The sequence below is a fragment of the Myxocyprinus asiaticus genome, chromosome 6 (assembly GCF_019703515.2).
Source record: "Myxocyprinus asiaticus isolate MX2 ecotype Aquarium Trade chromosome 6, UBuf_Myxa_2, whole genome shotgun sequence".
Taxonomy (NCBI): domain Eukaryota; kingdom Metazoa; phylum Chordata; class Actinopteri; order Cypriniformes; family Catostomidae; genus Myxocyprinus; species Myxocyprinus asiaticus.
This window is the reverse complement of record NC_059349.1, coordinates 42,948,474-42,972,664: the sequence shown is the minus strand read 5'-3', so window position 1 is coordinate 42,972,664 and position 24,191 is coordinate 42,948,474. Positions and strand designations below refer to the sequence as shown.

General features: G+C 36.1%; 3 protein-coding genes and 1 pseudogene across 4 annotated transcripts in view; 2 read left to right on the top strand and 2 right to left on the bottom strand.

The window, feature by feature from the left end:
• Positions 1–23,984, bottom strand: part of LOC127441892 (guanylate-binding protein 1-like) — a 63,470-nt gene extending 39,486 nt beyond the window's left edge. Inside the window, exon 1 of one of the 2 annotated variants that reach the window (XM_051699447.1) lies at positions 23,885–23,984. The gene's annotated coding sequence lies outside the window, so the exon portion shown is untranslated. Of the gene's footprint in view, positions 1–23,830 lie in introns of both variants that reach the window. The other variant, XM_051699445.1, reaches the window with a different exon arrangement.
• LOC127441896 (guanylate-binding protein 1-like) overlaps positions 1–24,191 on the top strand; it is a 67,227-nt gene that overhangs the window by 25,839 nt on the left and 17,197 nt on the right. The window lies entirely within an intron of this gene.
• Positions 1,364–12,030, top strand: LOC127441895 (guanylate-binding protein 1-like). Its single transcript, XM_051699452.1, has 11 exons — positions 1,364–1,593; positions 3,240–3,514; positions 4,287–4,414; positions 4,654–4,763; positions 4,858–5,057; positions 5,403–5,645; positions 5,875–6,023; positions 7,415–7,546; positions 9,994–10,206; positions 10,368–10,470; positions 10,814–12,030. Exons 2-11 carry the CDS (start codon positions 3,325–3,327, stop codon positions 11,206–11,208), a joined length of 1,863 nt encoding a protein of 620 aa, XP_051555412.1. The 5' UTR covers positions 1,364–1,593; positions 3,240–3,324; the 3' UTR covers positions 11,209–12,030.
• On the bottom strand, positions 11,322–23,976 carry LOC127441893 (guanylate-binding protein 1-like; annotated as a pseudogene).

The following is a 24,191-nucleotide window of genomic DNA, read 5'->3' as shown; positions in this document are numbered from 1 at the left end:
CTGGGGTAGGTGCTCCACATGTGGCGGTTCCCTGTAAGGCTAACCCCATGCGATCTATATCTTCCGCTAGTTCGTTTCCCTGCTGGCAAACTGCGTCTTCCTTGGGCAGAGCCCCTCTGCCCCAGTCTCCATGTTTGTAGTAACTCCTCCCCCATTGGGCAGGATCTACCTTGAAGGCTCTCCACATGGTTGGAAAGACCATGTGACGTATTTTTCCACTTAAACATCCCCCCCTCTCTTTGGGCGAGGTGTGGTCTCCACGGTGTCTTCCCCTTGGGAGGGACACCCCCCAACTAGACCTGGTCGGCCCAGTCGATAATCCCCCTTTTTTTTAGGGAGTGGAAAAAAAGAAGGGGAAAAGATGCCACGACTGGGTTAGCCTGTCTCTATCGTTTGGGTAGTCAACTTGTCCCAAAAGGCCGTTCGACACATATAACAGTGTTGGGGGAAGTTATGTGTCGGCCTGGTGCGCTGGCTACGAGGCACACAGTGGTCTGCCTGTCACACACCGCCAGTTCACGGAACACAGTTCAGCCAGTTGCGCCGTTTTGTATAGGGACCCCTAGTATCACTACATAGAGACAACGTCGAGTGAGTGACAGATAGGGAACGTCCTGGTTAATTGTGTAACCTCCGTTCCCTGATGGAGGGAATGAGACGTTGTGTCCCTCCTGCCACAACACTGAACTACCCGCTGAAATGGCAAATACCACTCGCCAATTTTCATTGGCCTTTTATCAAAGACCAGAGGTGTCTCGGGCTCCCAAGAGTGACCCCTAGTGTCACTACATCGACACAACATCTCGTTCCCTCCATCATGGAACGGAGGTTACGCAAGTAACCAGGACGTTGTTGTTTACGTTGACTACAATACTATGCCTGTAAGTGCTCTCCATACATTATGTATATGTACTCTGATGCTGATGTATGAGAGATGTTGACGATTGCAGTATGGACAGAGTAAAGTTAAAGTTAAGTCTCTGTTAAACTGCCTTGTCTTCATTAGTTACCTTTAACCTAGAACATAACAGAATTCATTAATTGGCATATTATTGTAGTCAATATAGACTAAAAACCTTTATGTCAATCCCTAATAACGTTTCAGTTATGAATGTATGCTTGTTTAGATATTCTATCATGAAGTAAAGAAAACTAAATTGTAATGTTGTTGGTTTACATAATCAGAATTGTGTAATTGTCTCAGGAACATACTGACATAAATAATAATAATAAAAAACTCCCTTTATGGGTGTGTTGGCTACCATATCTATAAATAAAGGCTTTAGGTTACATGAAACTGCGGTCAAAAGTCTATCATAAATGGTTTTATGTCCCCACCAATGCCAAAATCAAACCTACGACCTTGCAATCCGTGATGCTGACACGAAAGTGAAAGTGAAATATCGCGGGTTTGGTTCAATAACAAGGGACCGACGAATCAGTGGTTTCCCAGAAATTTCAGAGAAGTGGGGTTACTTATAAGAAATATCTGGGCGGACACTGAAGAAACCCCCTCCACCCACTTCGTGTTAAATAGGACCAGCAAATCCATTCGCACCCTCAGATTTGGGATTCGAGAGCGAGACCGTGTCGGTAAGATATTTCGTTTCTTTTAGTATATATATATATATATATAAAACGTTTTAATTGCTCTAAGTAGTTCTACAATGCGATGGAGTCATTATACTCTAAACTATTTTAAATGTTTTGGGAATTAAGCTTATTAAATGTTAACACATTTATTATCATTAACCCGTTTAATCCCACCAGTTACAATTGTGACCGAAATGTAATTTTAAATTAGATGGGTCTAGAAAGAGTTGATGTATTTTACAAAGAGTTGTCAACTGCAGACTGTCCTGATTTCATGTGAAATCTTTTACAGTGCAAATAGTCACATTACTAGAGCCATTTTATTCCATTGTGCTCCTCTAAAGATTAGGTTGATGTCAAAACTCTATAAATGAAAGCTAATAAAACCTGCAATGATACACTTACAACTACCATATTTTGTACAGATAATGTTTAAAGGCTTTATTATTGACTTATTAATAAGATTGCTTAGCCTCATTTAAGTCATGCTTATAGGACAAGTAAACATGCAAGTGGTAACAAGTTTTGAATAGGAAACTGATTGACTCCTATTATAAAATTGCAGATTTCATAATATTAATACAATAAATAAGACAAAGTAAAAGTAAAAATAAATATGCAGTTATTCTTGGTTTGTCATTCCCTTTTCTCCACAATTGCTTTAATTTTTTTAGGCTAAATTATATTTCTTTATTGTTTGCAATTATATATTGGGTACTATTGAGCAGCTGAGCAAAATGTCTGTATCACACTTTGTATTTTCCCACTGGTTACCATTGTCACCAAGAATAAATCTCATACTTTCACAAATTTTTTTACCATTTAAAATTTTTTATTTATTTATTTATTTATTTATTTATTTATTTATTTTTTTAGAAAAGGCATACCGTTTCTTTCATTGGGCTATCCATGTAGTAAAGCACATGTTCCCCTTTAGTTGGGAAAAATTTGGGATTCAACGGGTTAATATAATGCAGGAACTGAATGCAGACTTTGCAATATGAGTGAAATTAGCTCAAATTAACTCAAATGAAATATTAGTGCAGTAAGCTACAACACATGAGAACAAACACATTCCAACATACAATCAAGCTACTGGGTTTCAAAAATTCACCCCATCACTTTGACTAGTGTCCAGAGAAATGGCGCAAGAAAAAAATGTCATATAGCGACAGAATCTTCCATTGCCACATTCAAATAGCCTGGTTCTGTATATACTGAAAAGCATGCATACACACACACACACTTACACAAACACACACGTGTATATATATATATATATATATATAGGCCCATAAATGCCACCATTTTCTTTTAAATCCATACCAGCAATCTGTCTAAAATTATTCAATAAAAGACTGTAACTTATATATCATTGAAGATCGTCTAACCTTACCATGTATGACATGAGTATCTTCAGCAGTGGTGTGAGTCATTATTTAACACAGGTTAAATGTATTTACACCTTAATGACCATGAGAAACATTAACAGACATTCAGTTGACACTGCACGCAGTGAAGAAGTACAAGAAAGAAAAAAATATTTATACCCATCGTGACCAAATAGGTACAACGTCTGTGATGATAAGCTTTGCCCATTTTCCTTCTAATAGGTTGCAATCATTCTGGAATTTTTTTTTCAACAGGCATCTTAACGAAATTTTCAACAAGGAAGCCATTGAAGCTAAACCAGCCTGCTTCGACTCAAACACAAAGACCTTGAAAGCCAGCATGTCCAAAGCCACACCAATGCCGGAGCCCGTTTGTTTGGTGGAGAATGTGAATGGATCGCTCTGTGTCTGTAAGGACGCTATTGAGTTCCTGAGTAGGATCAATGAGCCGGTGGTGGTGGTGTCTGTGGTGGGACTATATCGTACGGGGAAATCATACCTTATGAACCGCCTGGCAGGTCAACAGTCAGGTGAGATAACCTACAGAAACTTTTTTTATCATATTCAGTATACGTTAGGGTTTGGCGTTATACCGGTCCGGTATTAAAATAGTGGGATCATTAATCGATGTGGCCCAATGCCATAACTGGCCAGTTTTCACAAGGAAATCTAGAGGAGCAATGACTAGCCCCCTCCTTAGACCCAACCATGATTATACTTGTTTTGGTCATGCACGACTCGCTTTTGGTTCAATGTGCAAAACACATAAACACGCTAATTTGTCACCACCTACTGGAGTAAAGGTGTAATTTGCAGTAATGGTCACTGAACGGATCCGAACGAATCATTTTGGTGCACAGATTCAAATGACTCGAGTCACTGGAATAAATCAAAATCCCCACCACTATTGCTAAGCGCAGTTCAGGTGGCTTGAAGTGTAAAAAGTAATAAAAGATTAATTTGTCCAATTTATATATGTGCAAATGTCTGTCTTGAAAATGCAAAAGGTGTTTAGACTCAAGGTCTAAATAATAATACAACTTGTATTGTAGTCACTGGCACCCGGGACACCCCTTATCACAATCTCGGGGAAACTCCCAAATTGCGTGCTGGAATGTTGATTATTGATTTGCGTGCATGCGAGAGGGGCGCTGATTGACAGGACGGATGAAGTGCTTGTGTAAAGAATATTTTGGTATTGATCCAACCCTAGTATACATGGAAATGAGTGCATTAGCTGCATCAAGTATGAGCATATTTTAGATGAAATAAATGTTAGTAAAAATAATGCAATTGTCGCAGGCTTTGCTCTCGGAAATACAATCGAGTCAAAGACCAAAGGCATTTGGATGTGGTGTGTGCCTCACTGCTTAAAAGAAGGACATACTCTGGTGTTGCTGGACACAGAAGGACTTGGTGATGTGGACAAGGTGAGGACACCATATCCACAGCAACACAGTATTGTTTTTTGGCTCTGTCTGTTCAGTTACGCTGTATCTGCAGTAGACTAATGTCAGTATTAAATCATGCTGTTGCATTTAAATGAGTTAAACTATTAGATTAGCTTTGTGTTTGAAAACACTATAAAAGTATGTTGGGAGTTTTTACTTATGTTATGTTAGGGGATATTAAGCTGTTTTAACTGAAGACACTGAGCTGTGTGTTTCAGGGAGACACTAAGAATGACGGATGGATCTTCTGTTTGGCTGTTCTTCTCAGCAGCACTCTGGTGTACAACAGCCGCGGCACCATCGATAACAATTCACTGGAACAGCTGCAGTATCCTTTAGCCTGTCACATGCATGACCCTCTTCCTCTTTACATAAACACAAATACACTTTATAAGATGCTGTTATTTCTCAATGTGCCGCAGCTACGTTACTGAACTTGCTGAGCAGATCAAGGTCAAATCTCCATCAAAAGCAGCAGACGAGGAGGAAGAGGAGTCTCATTTTGTGCGTTTTTTCCCCTCATTCATCTGGGTCGTGAGAGATTTCACCTTGGATTTGGAAATAGATGGAAGGAGAGTGACAGCGGACGAGTACCTCAACTTTGCCCTCCAGCTGAAGAAAGGTATTTCAGGCAAGATTTCTTGCTCACCTACTAGATGGTTAGATGGTACAATGAATATAATAAAACACGATTGCACTCCAAATGCATTTTAAAAGTTGAAGTTCTTTTTAACTGACATGGCATCTAAAAAATTTGTCACTCCTGTGCAAGATGCTTGAAAAACAGCAAGATGCAGTGCAGAAGTCAAAGACGTCTGCCAAGCATGTTTACATATAAAACAACTGAAACGTATTAATGCTTCAGCACATACACATCAAGGAACTTTATCTGAATGTAAATGAATAGTGACTGGAGAGCAAATTATTTGGTAATAATGTGTTTTTTTCTTCCGAAAACCTAATTTAGGGTTGAATAAGAAAACCATTGACTACAACCTGCCCCGTCAATGCATCCGGAATTATTTCCCTACCCGGAAGTGCTTTGTGTTTCCATCTCCAACCTCACCGGATAAAATGAAATGCTTAGAAAGTCTACAAGAAGAGGACCTAGTGCCGGATTTTTTGGAGGTCACACGTCATTTCTGTGACCACATGTTTGTCGAGAGTGCTGTGAAAAAACTGAAAGGAGGACATATAGTTACTGGGAGATGTGAGTATTTAACTAAATTAAGAGTCATTGGGAGATTTATTTGTTCAAACAGAAAAGCCTATACATCAAAGAGCCTTGTAAGCTTGTCATGACAACATCACAATTTTAAACAGATTTGTATTGAGCTACAGTAAATCTAAACAAACAATCAAATCTACTGAACTGATCAATTTTGAACTAATTAAATGAGTAAATCTATTTAAGTGTGTTTGTGTTTGTGTGTTTTTAGTACTGGGTCATCTAGTTCAGAATTATGTGGATACAATCAGCAGTGGTCGTGTGCCCTGTCTGGACAATGCAGTGGTTACTCTGGCAAATCTAGAGAACCAGGCAGCCGTTCAAGAAGCTTTAAAAGTGTATCAGAGTGGGATGGAAGAGGTAAGACATATTCTGATATAGTATAAAGTCAGTGCTGTTAGTCAGTAAATGCCACATTTTTACCAGTCTAAAACAGCTTTAAAGGGATAGTTCACCTCATGCCATACCAGATGTGTGTCTTTCTTCTGCTGAACACAAACAAAGATTTTTAGAAATATATCTCAGTTCTGCAGGTCCATAAAATGCAAGTGAATGGTAGCCAAACTTTGAAGATCCAAAAAGCACATAAAGGCACCATAAAAGTAATCCATATGACTCCAGTGGTTAAATCAATCTCTTCAGAAGCGATATGATAGGTGTGGGTGAGAAACAGATCCTATCCATATTTAAGTCCTTTTTTAATATAAATCTCCACTTTCACTTTCTGTATCACATTCTTTTGTTTTTGGCGATTCTTTGTGCATATTGCCACCTATTTGGCAGGGAGAAGAATTTACAATGTCAACTGTCAATTTACAAGTCTCTCTGTGCTAAGATTTGCCAAGATACCAGTTTGTGATCAAAGTCAAAGATTTCAAGGGGGCCTGATTAGCTCAGCAAGTAAAGACACTGACTACCACCCCTGGAGTCGTGAGTTCAAAACCAGGGCATGCTGAGTGACTCCAGCCAGGTCTCCTAAGCAACCAAATTGGCCCAGTTGCTAGGGAGGGTACAGTCACTTGGGGTAAACTCCTCGTTGTCACTATAATGTGGTTCGCTCTCACTGTGGTGAGTTGTGCATGGATGCCATGAAGAATAGCATGAAGCCTCCACTAGTGCTATGTCTCCGTGGTAAAGCGCTCAACAAGCCACGTGATAAGATGTGCAGGTTGATGGTCTCGGACGTGGAGGCAACTGAGATTTGTTATGATATCCATATTAATTTTAGGGATCTATATTGATACTGTATGTCAACAATTCTTTCAGAATATATCTAGTTATATTTCTTCTAAATACTTTTAACAGTTGATACTTAAATAAAACATCTCTGAGAATGCCATTAAGACTCCTGAGCTATAAAAGAACAACCTCTGAGCAATAAAGTTGTCTTCTGGGCAGTATTATGATAGCGAAAGACCTATGATCTTTTCTGTAGACACTTGTGCTTATCCAGCCTTTTAAGTTTTCAGTGTATGCATTGTAAAGCAACTATGGGTTCAATATATATATATATATATATATATATATATATATATATATATATATATAAAAGGGACATTAATAAATAAAATAAAACCTTATCTGAATTATTATTATAGAGATTTTATTTTTTTTAATCCAAGAACATTTTGAAGGAGTTATTTCAGCACATTCAGCAGTTAAAATCTTCCTTTTATATGCACTACTTTTGGCTAGAAACCAATCACACACATCTGTTTGCACACCATGTAAATTATATGTGTGTTTTGCAGGTGAAGAATACGTTTCCAGTAATTGTTACTAATCTTACCACGGAGCACCAGAAGTTCAGCAGTTTGGCCACTTCTGAATTCATGAAACGTTCCTTTAAAGATGAAAAAGGAGAGTACCTTGGAAAACTGGTGGTGAGTTTCAAATACACATAATCATACATGCAGGATTGTGCAGAATACTTAAAGAAAGTATTCTTGGCTGAATACTAAATACTCTGTCTTAAATGTATTCAGTAATGTATTCCAATACAACGTATTCAGAATACTTTTAGGATAATTTTAGAATACACATTTATAAAAATGATGCGTGATATTTCATTATTATCTTATCTGAACCACTACATCTCCACTATTAACATTTAAGTGAGTCTAAACAGCTAGCTAGATACTTTAAGATGCTTCTTTCAATTAGATGTGGAGTTGGACACTGATGTTTTTCTTTATGGAAGGCAGAAGGCAAACACAAGGCAATTTGTGGTCAGCTACAATATTTTGTCCACTTTCCATCACAGGAGAAAAATTTTATCTGTACCTTGAAGACTCAAAAGGCCCTTGTAGTATACCAAGCAGGATTGAGCAAAATAGTGCTCTCAGCTGAAAACTGTTATAAAACTGAATAACATTTAAACAATGTGTGATGTTCTCAGTTCTGAAATTGTGAATCCTCATTCACTTTTCTTGCTTCCTAGTTCTGCCCTCTTATAAAAAGAGGAAAAGATGCAAGGAAAGGACACGAGGATGCACAATTTCAGAAATTAGAAGCAACCGTAGTGTAGTAGGAAATGAAAGGACTCTAAGCAAGAAAACGAAGCAAGAAGTTTTGGTAAAATATGTCCTTGCTCACTCAAGCGTCACTTCAGAGCTCCGTCTCTGCGCAGCTGCATTACCTAGGATTGCTTGCTGTAATGTTGTTGAAATTTGATTTATTACAGTAGTATATTCAAATTAAATCCTAATAATTCAAGATGCACTGTTGAAATATGTGAAGATTACGGTTTATTTAAACTGCTAAGGGAAAACATGCATTAAAACTGTTGTGTCAGATGTGAAGGGGGAGGAGAATTTATGCATGTATCAGGTGTTTCAACCAAAACGTCTCCATAAAGGATGTTCCGTTGCTTTCTCGCTCAAGTGTCCTCAGGATGCTTCCTCCATCCTCAGTCCTCGCCTCCTCACTGTGCATTTAGAAAATTGATACGTCCTTCATGATGGAGGACTTTGATGGGTTTCCGGGCCTGTGGTCACATTTTTGTTTGCTGTTTACACAGTCACAGAGACTGATGAGATGAGATATCTTTTAGGGTGAAGGAACATTTTCTGCATAACATTTCATAAAAAATCTCTTACAGCACCATTAAGTATTTAAATATTGACTCTAGTGTGAAGGAAAAAAGTAGTCTGTTTATTTTTTGAAAAGTTGGAGGGGGATTTGTGATGGTGGATTTATTTGATTTACCTTTAGTTTCCACTGATAATGCAGATAAGGTAGTTTTACAAAAAAAGAGTTGGTACGGAATCGAACTAATAAGTCATTTATTGACTGTGCTACTTTTTTATGTACATAAACATAAAATGCACACACATACACTGATCAGCCACAACATTAAAACCACTTGCCTAATACTGTGTAGGTCCCCTTCTTGCCACCAAAACAGCGCCAACCCGCATCTCAGAATAACATTCTGAGATTCTATTCTTCTCACCACAATTGTAATGAGTGGTTATCTGAGTTACCGTAGACTTTGTCTGGCCATTCTCTGTTGACCTCTCTCATTAACAAGGCATTTCCATCCGCAGAACTGCTGCTCACTGGATGTTTTTGGTTTTTGGCACCATTCTGAGTAAATTCTAGAGCCTGGTCCCAGATGGGCTGGTTTGAGTATATCTGTAACTGCTGATCTCCTGGGATTTTCACACACAACCGTCTCTAGAATTTACTCCCGAATGGTGCCTAAAGCAAAAAACATCCAGTGAGCGGCAGTTCTGTGGATGGAAACACCAACAGAGAATGGCCAGACTGATTTGAACTGACAAAGTCTACGGTAACTCAAATAACCGCTCTGCACAACTGTGGTGAAGAGAATAGCATCTCAGAATGCTATTCTGAGATGCGGATTGACGCTCTTTTGGTGGCACGAGGGGGATCTACACAATATTAGGCAGGTGGTTTTAACATCTGAATATCTTTCATATATACGTTTTCTTTTTTTCAAGATGATTATATTTGAGTTTTTCATTTTGTTTTTGTTTATTTTACTCAAAGTATGATTACTAAAATTAAAATGTGTAGGCTAATTATAAAAAATCCTAATATAAAATAAATGATGCTTATATTAATGCTCCTATATTATATATCTTATTTGTTCTATGAAATAAACATTTGTGCACAAAATTGTAATGAAAAGTTACATGCTTGTGCAACTAGAGAAGATGTGTTAATAGATGTTTTAATTTAGGAAAGCAATTTTCAGTGGCTCCACTATCAAATGAAACAAAACAAATCAACAATAAAACAAATTAACTTGTAAACAAACACACAGACATACAAAGACAACATTTTTACATGTGTATGTTTACAGGAAGCCATAGATATGTACTACGTAGACCTGATGGATAAGAATGAGTTGGCATCAGAGCTAAAGTGCAGAGAGCTGCTGAAGAATTTGTTCTCTGAGATGAGTGAGCGGTTGCAGAATGGAGTGTACAGTCAGTCTGGAGGATATGAACTCTATTGCAGAGACAGAGATGCCATCATTGCAAAATACCGCAGTGAGCCCAACAAAGGAGTCAGGGTGAGGACATTTACTGAGTTCATTTTGGGAGATTGTGTTTGTTAGTGTATGCATTTATGTGTGGAGGTTAATTGAAAAATTGCTTAAAATCTAAAGTTCTATCAATGACCAAGATGGAAAAACACATTTGAGTGGATGTGTGTATCTCTGTTTATGTGCAGGCAGAGACTGTGCTTAATCAGTTTTTGAATGAGCGTGGAGCTGAAGCAAAAAGTATCCTTTACACTGATAAAACACTCACTGAAAATGAAAGAAAGATCCAAGGTAAATATTTATTAATAAGCATCCTAATGAGTATTTGTTAATTTCATGATTCAGCTGACAAATCCTGAAATATTTGTAATTGAAAAAGCACTGGTGAAATGGAAACCATCTGTCCTGTTTTCGCTACAAATAGTGGCGTATTATGAATTTATCATACTGAAATGCTAAAAATATTCATGGCCATTTGTTATAAATGTAACCCCCCCCCCCCCAATCATATGTTTGACAGCCCAGATCTAATACACTTTAGACACTTACATGTGGTTGGGCTTCAGGTTGTTGAGGTGATTAGCATAATTTTTAAAGTAATTTCTCTGTCTTTTTATCTTGGCTAAATGATCAGAGGAGAAAGAAAGGGCATCTCTGATGGAACAGAGGTGTAAAGAGGAGGAAGAGAAACGAATTGAGAGTGAACGAATGATGGAGATAGAGAAAGTGCGGCAGGAGGACAGAATGAGGCAGATGGAGGAGAAGTTCAACCATGAGATGCAGCAGAAGCAGCAGGAGATGGACAGAGCTCTGGAGAGCAAACTGAAGGAGCAGGAAGAGCTGCTAAACAAAGGCTTTAAGGAGAAAGCTGATTTTCTTGAGGAAGAGATAAAAAATCTAAAGAAAAAAAAGGAAGAGAACAGTTCTGGTGGCTTATTTAAGGAATATGTGATGCCTCTTGTCAACACTGTGGCAGACTTGCTTCCCAGCATCCTCACTCACAGAGTGATGATGAAGAGACTAAAATAATGAACCATAAATAAAACACCCATCCAAATCATTGTTACATCGCATTCATTCATTCATTTATAAATGTATGGTGGCCACTTTGCTTATAAAGTGGTGGGGACAGTTGGGGGGTGGTGCACAGACGTGCTTGTTGTGAGCTCAGAAAATGGAAAAGGCTTAGCTCATGAGTATTAATTAGATTATGCAAAAATAACTTAACATGATCTTTAACTGCTTTGATATATAAACAGTCTATGTATTGTTGCAGAGATTAGGCCTGTCGTAAAGAGTTTGCTTATGTCCATGTCAAAAGCTGACATTAAAAAATAATTCATACAGTGTAACGATTTCAGTAGCATTTGACTTTCTATTGTCAACAAGTTCTCATCATTACACTGTGATTTGTGAGAGTAGTCAATCTAGCTGACCAATTCAAGTGCTCCTATGAAGTTGACATCTTTGATTTGATAACTTCATTGCTACTGCATAATGGGGGACAGACACAGAAAAAAAAAGAGTCGCTGAAGCCGCATGGCTTTAAAAAATTTAAATGCATGCTGCTACTGTGAATGACCATTGTTACTTTTCTTTACATTGTCTGTTTATTTAAGTGTTTTTAAATGACACTTGTAGGGTATACTCAAAAGTATGTGTAAATAAAACAATCATTATAAAAAGATGTTAAAAAGAACCTCTGCTCTAGGGCTAATAGAAAACACTGGTCACAAATAGCTTTTCTTGGTTTTCTGAAGTCACCAATGAAGTTTAAATTAGGATTCACAGATTGCAATGTATGTGTCAGTTCAAGGGAAAAACAATAAATTAAATAATAAATATTGAAAAGTTTAGTTTGGTTTATTACTGATCATTTAAAAAATGTTGGTGCTTGCTTTGAGGTAAATATACAAGGCCTTTAAAGTGAATTGTATCTGTTAGAGAAGAACTCTCTCTGGATTAATAACACATGACTAATTCACTAGTTCCAGCAATGACAATTTTACTATTAGATGATATAACACATTAAAGCTGTGAAAATAATATGTATAATGGGCTGAGTGTGTGATTAATGTACATACGTTTTCAAAAAAGCTTTGAGAGAAAGGACAGGCCAATGCCAACTGCTTTAGGGATGAAGCCCGGCAAAAACATAGTTGCAGCAGTACCCATCCCATCCAAAACTGTGCTGACTATGGATGGTTGGGACTCCTTGTCTTTACTAATGTCTGCTTTCAGGCTCTCAATCTCCCTCTGCATCCGATCAGCCTCCTGCTGGAAGCCCTGCTGCAGAAGAGCTTCCCTCTCCTGCAATATAACAAAAAACAACAACAATAACAACTAATTAAAGAATGATTAACCCTAACCTTGATCCTAAACCTCACTCTAAGGAGAGGTTGACTAGCAAGTTCAAACAGTTTTTACAGTTTATACTTTTGCATTTTGTCTTTTGCCATAACCGTTAAGTAGATTATTTAAAATATCCAGAAGGAGGTTCAACTTATAGTTCCACTTTTTATAAATACACTTGACACATACTGTACGATTTTAACTGACAGTGGATGTCAAGAATTTCAGTGAATAACAATTTAAAGATTTCACATCTAAATGGGTTTGGAACAACATGATGAGAGAATCCTTCATTCCTTTAAAATGAGAGAAATTTGCATTAATACTGTACACTAAAATCCACAGTATTCCCATGATTCATTTTTTCTAATACGTTTTCATTTGAAAACACTTAGATTTTGCAACGTTTATGCCTCTGGTCCACACACGAACAGCTTTGTCCACCACCTAAAATAGAGACTTTCAAAAACACCCTTTATAACTGCATGCTATGGAAAACTATGACTTTAGGAAACTGAAAATAGGTATTTCAAAAAATGAGAAAAAATTCTTTAATTTTGCTACATTTATGTCTCTCACCCACACTAGAATGACATTTTTCTCCACTGAAAAATCCGAACATGATGACGTTGTAAAATTAAAAACAGAATTTTCAAACTAAAATGGAATAGTGTGGATGTGGCCTAAAATCCAAAGTTCTAAATGGATTTAGATTTTTTAAAGAAAGTGCCTTGTTCTTACTTTCAGTTTTGCATCCAGGACTCGTTCATTGTCTCTTCTCATTCTCTCATGCTCTCTTTCCATCTGATGAATGATCTGATTAACATGCTCATCATGGGTTCTCTGCATGTCATCAAATGCTTGCCTCTGTAAACGGTTCTGTTCCATTAGGCCCCTTTGTCGCTGCTCTAGGATCTCATTCTTTAACCTCTGCACTGCATAAAGAGAAAGAGTAAAACTTTCATTCCAACACCACAAAACAACTGACATAGACAGGTGTGTAGGTAAACAGGATGTATGCAGTTTAGACCCATATAGAATTGAAATAGTATTTATATTAGACACTGATGAATGTGTGTTCTCTGTTTCTGCATTAAGTTACTGTACTGTCTCGTATACCATTGAAAGTCTCTTGACTAATAGTTGAATGATAGAAAAGACTTGTACAGTAGCTGATTTGAATGTTACCCTCTTGTTCTTGTTCCACCACACTCAGAGATTTGTCAGCTTGTAGAATCATGTTTCCAATCTCTTCCTTTGCTTTCAAATACGTACTCAACACTTCCTCACTCTATAAAATAAATAATTCAACAACATTTTTTCATAAATGGGGTTTACAACAGGTTTTGTTTTGATAGTACTAAAAAGTAAAAATCTTAACCAAAAATAAAACTCCTGTCATCATTTACTCATCTTTGTGTGTTCCAAACCCATTTGCAGTTATTTTGTCATTTTGTCAGTGAAACATAAAAGGAGAAATTTTGAAGAATGTTCAACTACAACAGTTCATAGTGACCATGCTAGTCAAGCTCCAAATATGACAAAAAGCACCTCAAAATTATTATAAAAGTAGTCAATATGACATGTGTGATATATTCCAAGTCTTCTGAAGCCATATGATGTTTGAGTGAGGTTTGGGGTCATTATTCATTTAAAATATTCTCTTTTGCTGCAGCTCTCAAATCTCATTCTCCATTCTGTATACTCAAACTGGCTCAATACATTCAGTTACATACTCAATACAGAGAAACAAGGATGTGTATGTGTGTGTGTGTGAGAGAGAGAGAGAGACAGAGAGAGATGGAGCATGACTACAGACTACTGCATCATCAACAGGTGATCGCACATGCTCCATCTCTCTCTCTCTCTCTCTCTCTCTCTCTCTCTCTCTCTCTCTCTCACACACACACACACACACACACACACATCCTTGTTTCTCTAATAACATGTTAGAAACAACCCAAGCCGTGATACTAGTAGTTCTAAAGTGATGTTTTTGAGAGGCTTGGATACATCATTTGCTTTGAACCAGCAATGGCAGATTCTGATCCGTAGCGTAAGAAAGAAGTTCCATGCGCAAATGCCTTTTTTATGACCATACTCAGTTTTTCCTAATTTTTTAAATGTACTTGTTCGTGCCTGCGGCTGAATCACAGCAGTGCTGATGTAGGGCCATATAGCACGATTGCTCATTTGATATTGCTTAAATATATATATATATATATACAGGGTTGGGGAGTAATGAAATACATGTAACGGGATTATGTATTTAAATTACAAAATGTAAGTAACAGTATTCCACTAAAGTTACAATTTAAATCATTGGTATTTAGAATACAGTTACATTCAAAAAGTATTTTGATTACTGAAGAGATTCCTTTGCATTTTATTGTTTCATTTAATATTTAATCCTTTCAGATGTAAAACATTTATACATATAAATGATGTGATCCAAAGTGCATTTGAACAACAGTGAAACACTTTCTTATGATGTGTTACATTCATACGAGCAGACAGAGAAGTAAGTTTGAAGTAAGTTTGGAGCAGAAGAAATAGAAATAAACCTTGTGTAAATTGTCAGCTTTACGCTAAGCTAAAATGCTATTTCTAGCCATTTTACATGCACGTTACCATGCACAATCATATTTATTTATCAAGAAAATTCATGTTGGATCATAATTTCTTTTTTCTAGTAAGACCTTTGATATTAGGGCAAAAATCGTATTCTTGATAATAATTTTTTTATTGTATTCCTCTAAAAATATCTAAAAATCCTGTAAACAAGATCAATTTGATTGATCTTGTTTTAGAAACACTGCATAAGATATTTAGGTTTTTCAGAGAATGTATTTTTAACGTGTATTTTGTCTTACTGTACTGGCAGAGTTTTTATAGTCAAAACGAGTAAAAAATCTATCAGTGCTGAAGAAGTAATCCAAAAAATTTAGAATACGTTACTGACCTTGAATAATTTAATGGAATATGTTACAAATTACATTTTACAGCATGTATTCTGTAATCTGTAGTGGAATACATTTCAAAAGTAACCCTCCCAACCCTGCATATATATTATAGATATATATATATATAAAACAATGTAAAAGTACCATAAAAGTAATCCATGCAGTATATATATATATTCAACAATGTAAAAGTATATATATATATATATATATATATATATATATATATATATATATATATATATATATATATATATTATCCTTTTTGGATGTTGACAACATTGATCACTATGAACTGTCATTGTATCAGTGTGTACATTCTTTAAAATGTATCCAAAAGCAGTTTTGGAACAACATGAGGTTTTTGGGGTAAAAGGTTGTTTTAAAATAGTAAAAATGTTAACTTTTCTGTTTCTTTATCAGCATAATGGATGGTGATGAGTGCTGTTACAAGTATGACCATCTAGAAAAAATAGAACACAAGCAAAGCATGCATGTGTGTGTTCATTACCATGATTTGTGTCCGAGTTTGTTCTTTGTACTTATTGGCCAGATGTGTAATTGTGTCTCTGTACTCATTGTATCCTCCAGGCTTCATGAATAATCCATCAGAAATGCCTTTTTCCAGTGTATAAAACACATCATGCAGATCGGCCTCACACTGTCTCACAGACTCCTCCAGATTCTATTGGCACATTCCTTGATATTCTTCATGAATCTTTCCCTAAAAAGTGAAAAATAATGAGAGAGAGAGAGAGAGAGAAAGAGAGTAAACTTTTCTATTTTTATTTGTAATAACAGTATGCTCTGCCTTCATAGATACACTAATTATTTGACTCACTGTTCATATATGTTTTGATAAATACAAGAGTAGCAATGTGTCCAAATTCAATTACTGTCCATCCTAAATAGCATGCAAGATTATAATTAGTGCATCCCAAATCATAGTACCTTGAAAATAGTATTGAAAAGGTCCAGATGGTATGCAATTTTTGTTAGATTGTTAGACGTTAGATTGTCAAAATAATATTCAAGTTGGTCAAATATAGGAACCCAGAAGGTATACTATTCAAGTGCATGCTTTTTCAGGTAGTACTGTATCTCTTTAAAAAAGTGGTGAAGAATGCATGGCAGAAGTGGCACAGCAGTTGTATGAGCCTGATGTAATAATGGCTTTTAGTTAAATGCTAACGTTTACACAGAAAAATAAACAGTATAATACTTTGATATTCTAGCTAATTCTTGAAACTTGGCACTATATTGTTGCCTTGCTTGAAATGTTCCTCAATTGTAAGTCGATTTGAAAAATACATCTGCTTAATGATTAAATGCAATGTAAATGTACATGTAGTACACGACAAGAGGATACGTGATATCATGGCGCAGTTCTATGATGTATTATGTCCTAATACTGGTGTACATTCTTAGTACATACTCAAAGGTATGAACTTTCCAATTACCAGCAAAGTAAATACTTTTAGTGCATAATATATAAGTATGCAAATTGAGACACAACATAGCTCAGATTATCTCTCCATCTGTATATCAACGTGTCTCTATCTGTTATGTTATTTTAAGTGTCTCTATATAACTGTCTGCCTTTCTTTATTTTTCTCTAGTCTGCCTCTTTCAGTTCCCTTGGTCTGTGTGTTAGTACCATGAGCTCTTTTTGATGAATCTGTTCATTGTCATTGAAAGACATGGTGATGAAAACTTCAATGGCCTTGTTCTCTGCAATTTTGTGGATGTTGGACAGCTTAGCAGGGTCCATTGGAAGCTTAGTCAAACTGAACATCTCTGCAATGTAAAGCTGCAGGGCCTCATCCACTGCTCGGACATTCTGGATCTTGGCCAAAGACACGACTGCATTCTCCAGACAGGGAACCTTCCCACTGCGGATCGCCTCTACGTACACCTCAGCAAGATTACCTAGAGCTGCCAGGAAATAATAACTTTCTCAGTCACCATGTAGGTGAGAAACAGATCAAAATTTAAGTCCTTTTTTCCTCTAAATCTCCACTTTCACTTTTACATCTGAAAGTCACATGTGGTGTCTGTTTAGTTTCACTTTCACATCTGAATTTTATTATTTATTATTGACTGACTATTTTCAAAGCATTGACAAGCTGCTTAAAATACATTCTTTTACAGCATTTGTCCACCATTCACAACATTCAACCATGTACAATAAAATATTAGGATATTGTGAAATATTTTGTTTATAATTTAATTATAGACTATAAAATAAATGTATTAATCGATGACAGTGTTTGTGTATGAAACTAAACTTCGTGTTATGAGATTAATTTAGTTGGTTATGACGTTTTTATTTTAAATGTTCATTTTATTTTATTTTTATTGTAAACTACCAGGTAACTTATGCACGTCTTTTTTTAGCCTATATCTCTGACACTTTTGAAGGACAATTTTGTTAAATTTATGACTCAAAATTATTATTCTCCATGTTTTTGCGGTTAAAGAAGTGCTCAGTGAAATTTTCTTTGGTTGGTTTTTAAAGATTTCAGACTGACTGCAGACCAACGTGGCTGCCGCTCAAGCAAATATATTATATTATAGCAAATAATAATTTATCTTCTGCGGCAGCTGCTGCGAGACACACACGGACGCATCAGGGCTTTAGGTACACGAGCAGCATGCAGAAATGCCCTGCATTGTGCGGTTTCCTAGAAGATTTTCTAGTTAACTAGAAAATCATGTCCGTGACGACATGGCCCTTATATTATCAGTGGGCTTTTCCAGTGTTTTTGGATGTAGCATTTGCAGTCAAATTGTGAGACGTAACTTCTCAGCGAGTGCAAATTTCTACTATGATGACTCATTTGTATGTACTGTATTTTACCAAATCAGTTGGAAGATTCAGAAAGAAATCTCAGTATAGACTATTGTTTCTTTAGATAGGGAAAAATGTAAATAAAACTAAATTAAATTGAATTGACAAATTGAAAATTGAAGTAGAAATAAAAACTACATAAAAATTTTACATGGTTGTAATGACTAATGCAGCTTTCACTTTCTTTAGTCTGTGTTTGAGTGGAGGGGAAAAGCAACAAATAATTGAAATGTTAACAGAACACAATAAGAAGTGTGTTGAAGGACAGTTTTGTCTTCATACACCTAAAGCATATGCTTTCATTCTGAAACCACTTTGAAGTCTGTTCAGTGGGATACTAATCATAAAATATATATATGAAATGCAACAGGGATGTTTTTGTTACATTTATATTGACAAACTGTTTTTCTTAGTTGTGAAGTTTAAAATAAGCTTAAAATATTGATGTTGAGTTTACAGTTACAATTTTAATTCAGATTCATGAACAGATTCATTTGGACTCGGACTCGACTCAGACTCGGCCTGTTATGGACTCGGTCTTGAGTCCGACTCGGCCCCTTTTGGACTCGGACTCATCTTGGACTCGATTGTTTAAAGACTCGGACTTGACTAAGGTGGACTCGAACCCAACACTACTGTGAAAGTACATACCGGTTCCGGTAACTGTGCGGCCTCCTCTGATGGTTTTTGGCTCTGCACTGTCATATATGTAATTGCAGAATGTGTTGGCCTGCTGCAGGAACTCTGGCTCCAGTTCCGCCTCGGTCAGCTCCTCCATTCTTCTCATGTCTTGTGTACTAGCAGGCCGAGGGAACACAAAGCACTTCCTCAATGCAAAGAAATGACGAAGACAGCGTCGGGGCAGATTGAACCGCTCAGTCTGAGGTGAGCTACCTGAAATAAGGGAAACCAACAGTAGTTATTTCTCAGTTTCTGATTGGTACCGCTAGTGTTGCAGAACTTACACAAGTCACAACAATGTCATTGTTGTGTGCTTAAATATTGCAACATTGAAAACAGATGACAGTGAATGGATAGTGTTTTTGAGTGTTTGTTTGTGTGTGAAATGGCATTCGTGAGATGGCGTTACTAAAGGGGTATGTATGTGCTGTATATATTTAATGTCACTTAATATCACTTAAATGTCAATTCACACCTGTTTTGAGTGTCAGTGCACTCTCCAGATACTCGTCTGATGTTATTGGTTTATTCCCTATTTTCAGTTCCAGTGTGAAATCCCGAACAGCCCAGACAAATGACGGGAAAACATGCATGAATTCTGCTGTCTCATCCTCGTCTCGACTTGCCTGTGCCTTCACACGAATGTTCTCTGTCAGCTCTGTCACATAGCTATATTTAGCTCTATTCAGGAGGAATTCACCGTTGCTAGGAGAGAGTGTTTTGTATTAGTTTGTTTACTGTGAATGAGTGTAATGTGTATGTACACGTTTACTGTGTTTGTACTTACTCTGTGTGGGTAGGTTATCATATTTCAAGCAGATACTACATATAAAACTACTTTAAACAACATTTTTCTAATACTTGAATAACTATCATATAATTTTCATCAACTGAGAGACTACAAATTATTTTTATTTATAAAACCTACAGTATATGAGTGAACTCATGAAAGTGACGTGACTGTCTCTGACATCAAAGTCAGTTTAGATTTTTTTATTATTTTTACATTCTTCCCACATATTTTGTTTTTAAACTAAGGATACAGTCGAAGAGTGCATAGTGGAACCACTTTGGTAGAAACTGTTGTAGAGGGGTCTCTAAATATGATGGGGATTTCACAGAGAAGAGTGATTGGAGTTTGAAAATAAATTTTTTTTAAGAAAATATCCAATTTAACCACATTACAGAAGAAATTTAAGGAGATGCAAACATAGAGTTCTTCCTTTGTAATAAGCAGCTAATTAGGTAATTTTTCCGATATATACAGTATACAGGTATGTATGTGTGTATATGAAATATATATATATATATATATATATATACACACACACACATTTGTTTAAAGTCCTGTATATTGTTTGTAGTTTATGTGCTTGTTAACACTTGTTAAAAGAGATTAGTTAAAGGAATAGTTCACCCAAAAATGAAAATTCTCTTATCATTTACTCACCTTTATGCCATCCCGGATGTGTATGACTTTCTTTCTTCAGCAGAACACAAATTAAGTTTTTTAGAAGAATTTCTCATCTCTTTTGGTTCATACAATGCAAGCGAAGGGGTGCCAATATTTTTAAGCTTCAAACATCACATAGGTCAGCATAACAGTAATCCATATGACTCTAGTGGTTAAATCAATGTCTTCAGAAGCGATATAATAGATGTCAATCTCCACTTTAACTTTCACTTTCACATTCTTCTCTTTGTGTTTTTGGTGATTCACATTCTTCATGCATATGCCCCCTACTGGGCAGGGAGAAGAATTTCTATCAAAAATGGATTTAAATATTGACCTGTTTCTCCCCCACACATATCATATCACTTCTGAAGATATGGATTTAACCACTGAGTCTTATGGATTATTTTAATGCTGCCTTTATGTGCTTTTTAGAGCATCAAAATATTGGCACCCACTCACTTGCATTGTATGGACCTACAGAGCCGAGATATTCTTCTAAAAATTTTCATTTGTATTCTGCTGAAGAAATAAAGTCATACACATTGGGATGGCATGAGGCTGAGTATATGATGTGATCATTTCAACTTTTGGGTGAACTATCCCTTTAAAGGTGTTGTAAGCAATTTCAGCCATTATACTTCCATGAGACATTGAGTTAGACACGCCCCCTCTATCCATTGAGCTTTACTGAAACAACAGCAGCAAAATAGCGCCCTCAACAGACAACTGTTACGAACAACATGGATTAAAAATGGCATTAAAGGAATAGTTCACCCAAAAATGAAAATTCTCTCATTATTCACTTGTCTTCTGAAGCAAATCGATACGTTTGTGTAAAAAATACATTGATAATTAAAACGTTATTAACTTTTAAAAGACAGACTTTTTTAAAGGACCTGACAGAGATCTATCTTCTTCTAAAAATCTTTATTTGTGTTCTGCTGAAGAAAGACAGTCATACACATCTGGGATGGCATCAGCGTAAGTGAATAATGAGAGAATTTTAATGAAATATTCCTTTAAGCCTCAACAATTTGGTGCAACTACTACACTATGAGAATGCGCAAAATGATTGACTGGTCGAAAGTGTCATTGTCACACATTTTTCTTTGCTCTTTACAGAGTCTAGTGCTGTCTCACAGCCGGGTGAGATATCTTATGACACTTATTTCAGTGAACATTTTTTGCATACCTTTCCGTGAAAAAAACTGCATACAGCACCTTTAAGTTAATGGTCACAAAAAATATATATATTTTTAGTTTTTTTTTTTTTATTTGTTGCTCTGATTTGTGGATTTCATGCGATTATTGCTTAGATTTCATGCGAAGAGCTGTGTCTCAACCTAAGAGTATGTTTGTCATGCAGTTGTGAATGAGTGAATTTATGACACACAAGTTCATATGAAGATCTTCCAAACACAAAGATATGCTGTATTGTTGTGTTATTTGTATTTATTTGTTCTTTTCTTTTTGATGGTGATCCTTTCGTAATTGTCTGTCATAAAATAATACTTGAGCTACGCTTTGCCTTACATTCATGCAAAATTTTACCTAAAATCATGATGTAGAAAAAAAGTTTTGTTATTTGTAAACAAGTCGTGTACATTTACTCAACCTTATATACAGTATTTAGTTCCTTTTCACTTAGTTTTGTTTTAGTTTAGTTTTTAATGACGTAAAACATATAAATGTGGGTATTGTATATGTGTGTAAAAAGGATACTGCAGCTTTTCCAGTGCCGTGTTGTCAATAACCCCTAAGCTGTTGTACACCAGAGTACTGCTGAGCAGAACAGCCAGACAGAAGATCCATGTGTCATGTTTCTCATCCCCCTGAAACATTAAGAGGCTGTCAGTTCCAGTAACCTGCGTTTTGCCTTTACTAGCAACAAGATAAAATGTGTGCAACAGAAATCTGTTTTCCAAATAATTATTTGCAGCATGTAGCTATTCTACTGCTCTCAAGTGTTGCTATGGAGGTATATGTCGCCTAATGTTGCTATGGAAACATCAATGTGAATTCCTTGTGGCTGGTTTCACCTTCTTCACGTCACCAAGTCCCTCTGTGTCCAGCAGCACCAGAGTGTGTCTTTTTTTATAGGGGTGAGGGACGCACCACATCCAGATGCCTTTGGTCTTGGATTCGATAGTACTGCCCAGAGCAAAGCCTGAGACAAACACATTTTTAGGGTCAAAGACAAATAAGGATGTCTGTAATAAGGATAAGAATGTACGGAGCTAGAACATAAAAAAATGTTTTAAAAAAAAATGTTTATACAATTTTGAATTTTTAAAAATTTATTTATAGTGATGTAAGAATGCAGTAAATACAACTGAATACATTTGAGTGTTCACGTATAATTGTTTTTAAAGCAAATATAATGAATAACAAAGTTTTCTTGGGGTCATACCATTTGACATAGAGTAAGAACCTAAACTAACCTTGCTTTATTTGAAAAAGATCAACTATTTTCACTATTTCTTATAAAGCTGTTCAGCCATGATGTCAATTTGTAGGTGAACCCAGAAGTTTAATTCGCCATGGGTTCCCTCTGGATTTATTGGTTTTTATAATGGGGTTTTTCAGCTTATGAGTAATATAAGGTCTGTGGTAAACATTACTTGACGATAGGTGGACGTTTTGTTCTACAACATAAATTACACACAGTCATACCTCAAACGTGATTTTTTTTTTGTTTGTTTAAAATGTTTTTATTTATTATTATTATTATTATTATTATTTTTATTTTTTTTGTGTGTGCAGTATGCAACTCAATACGGCTTTTAAATTCACGTTTGGACTACAACCTGAACTGTTCTATTCTTTTACTGTAAAAAGATATCATTAAAAAAAATTTTTTTTATTATTTATTATTTTTTTTTAGCCTTCTAAACTTTCTTGTACTATTTAATTATTAAAGATTATGTTTATTTATTCATTATAGCCAAAAAACAAAAATAAAATAATAATAATATTAGTAGTATTATTAGGCTTATTTCTTACCTGACTGTTGTCCCGCCAGGCGGTTCATAATGTATGACTTCCCCGTACGATAGAGTCCCACCACAGACACCACCACCACCGGCTCCTTGATCTCATCCAGAATGTCTTTGGCCTCTTTACTCACACACAGCTGCCCATTTAAATCATTTTCAATCAAACACACCGGAGATGACATGCGCGCACTACAAGCCATGTCTCTGCGAAAAAAAAGCCCAATACTGACATACAATTACAGTCCAAGCAACAGCACAACACCGTGATGCTTTAAGCGCTTTATTTAGTAACATACATTTACGTTATTGCGTACTACGCAAATAATAAAAATAAAATCCGATTGTTTATTACCTGATATAAAGGCATGTAACGGTCACAGGCAGATGAAGTTAAAAGCCTTCTTACGTTTAAAACACCGTTAGCGCGGAATCCGGATTGTGGCTGTAGCAGTATGTTTACGAACTCTGTAATCTGCACTAGTGCAACATACAGGCTCATCCGGATGTTTTTATCTTCATGGGCAATCAGTACAGAAACCAGACTATCGTGAAAGTGAAAATAGGCAACTCCTCCGGTGTGGTTGGGTTCATGAAACATTCTTAAGATTAAAAATCATGTGATCTATTTTCTTAAAAAAAAAAAAGAAAGAAAAAAGAAAAAAAAAGTTAGGAATAATTTACTGCTTATTTCTTCATATAATGTATGCTAAGAT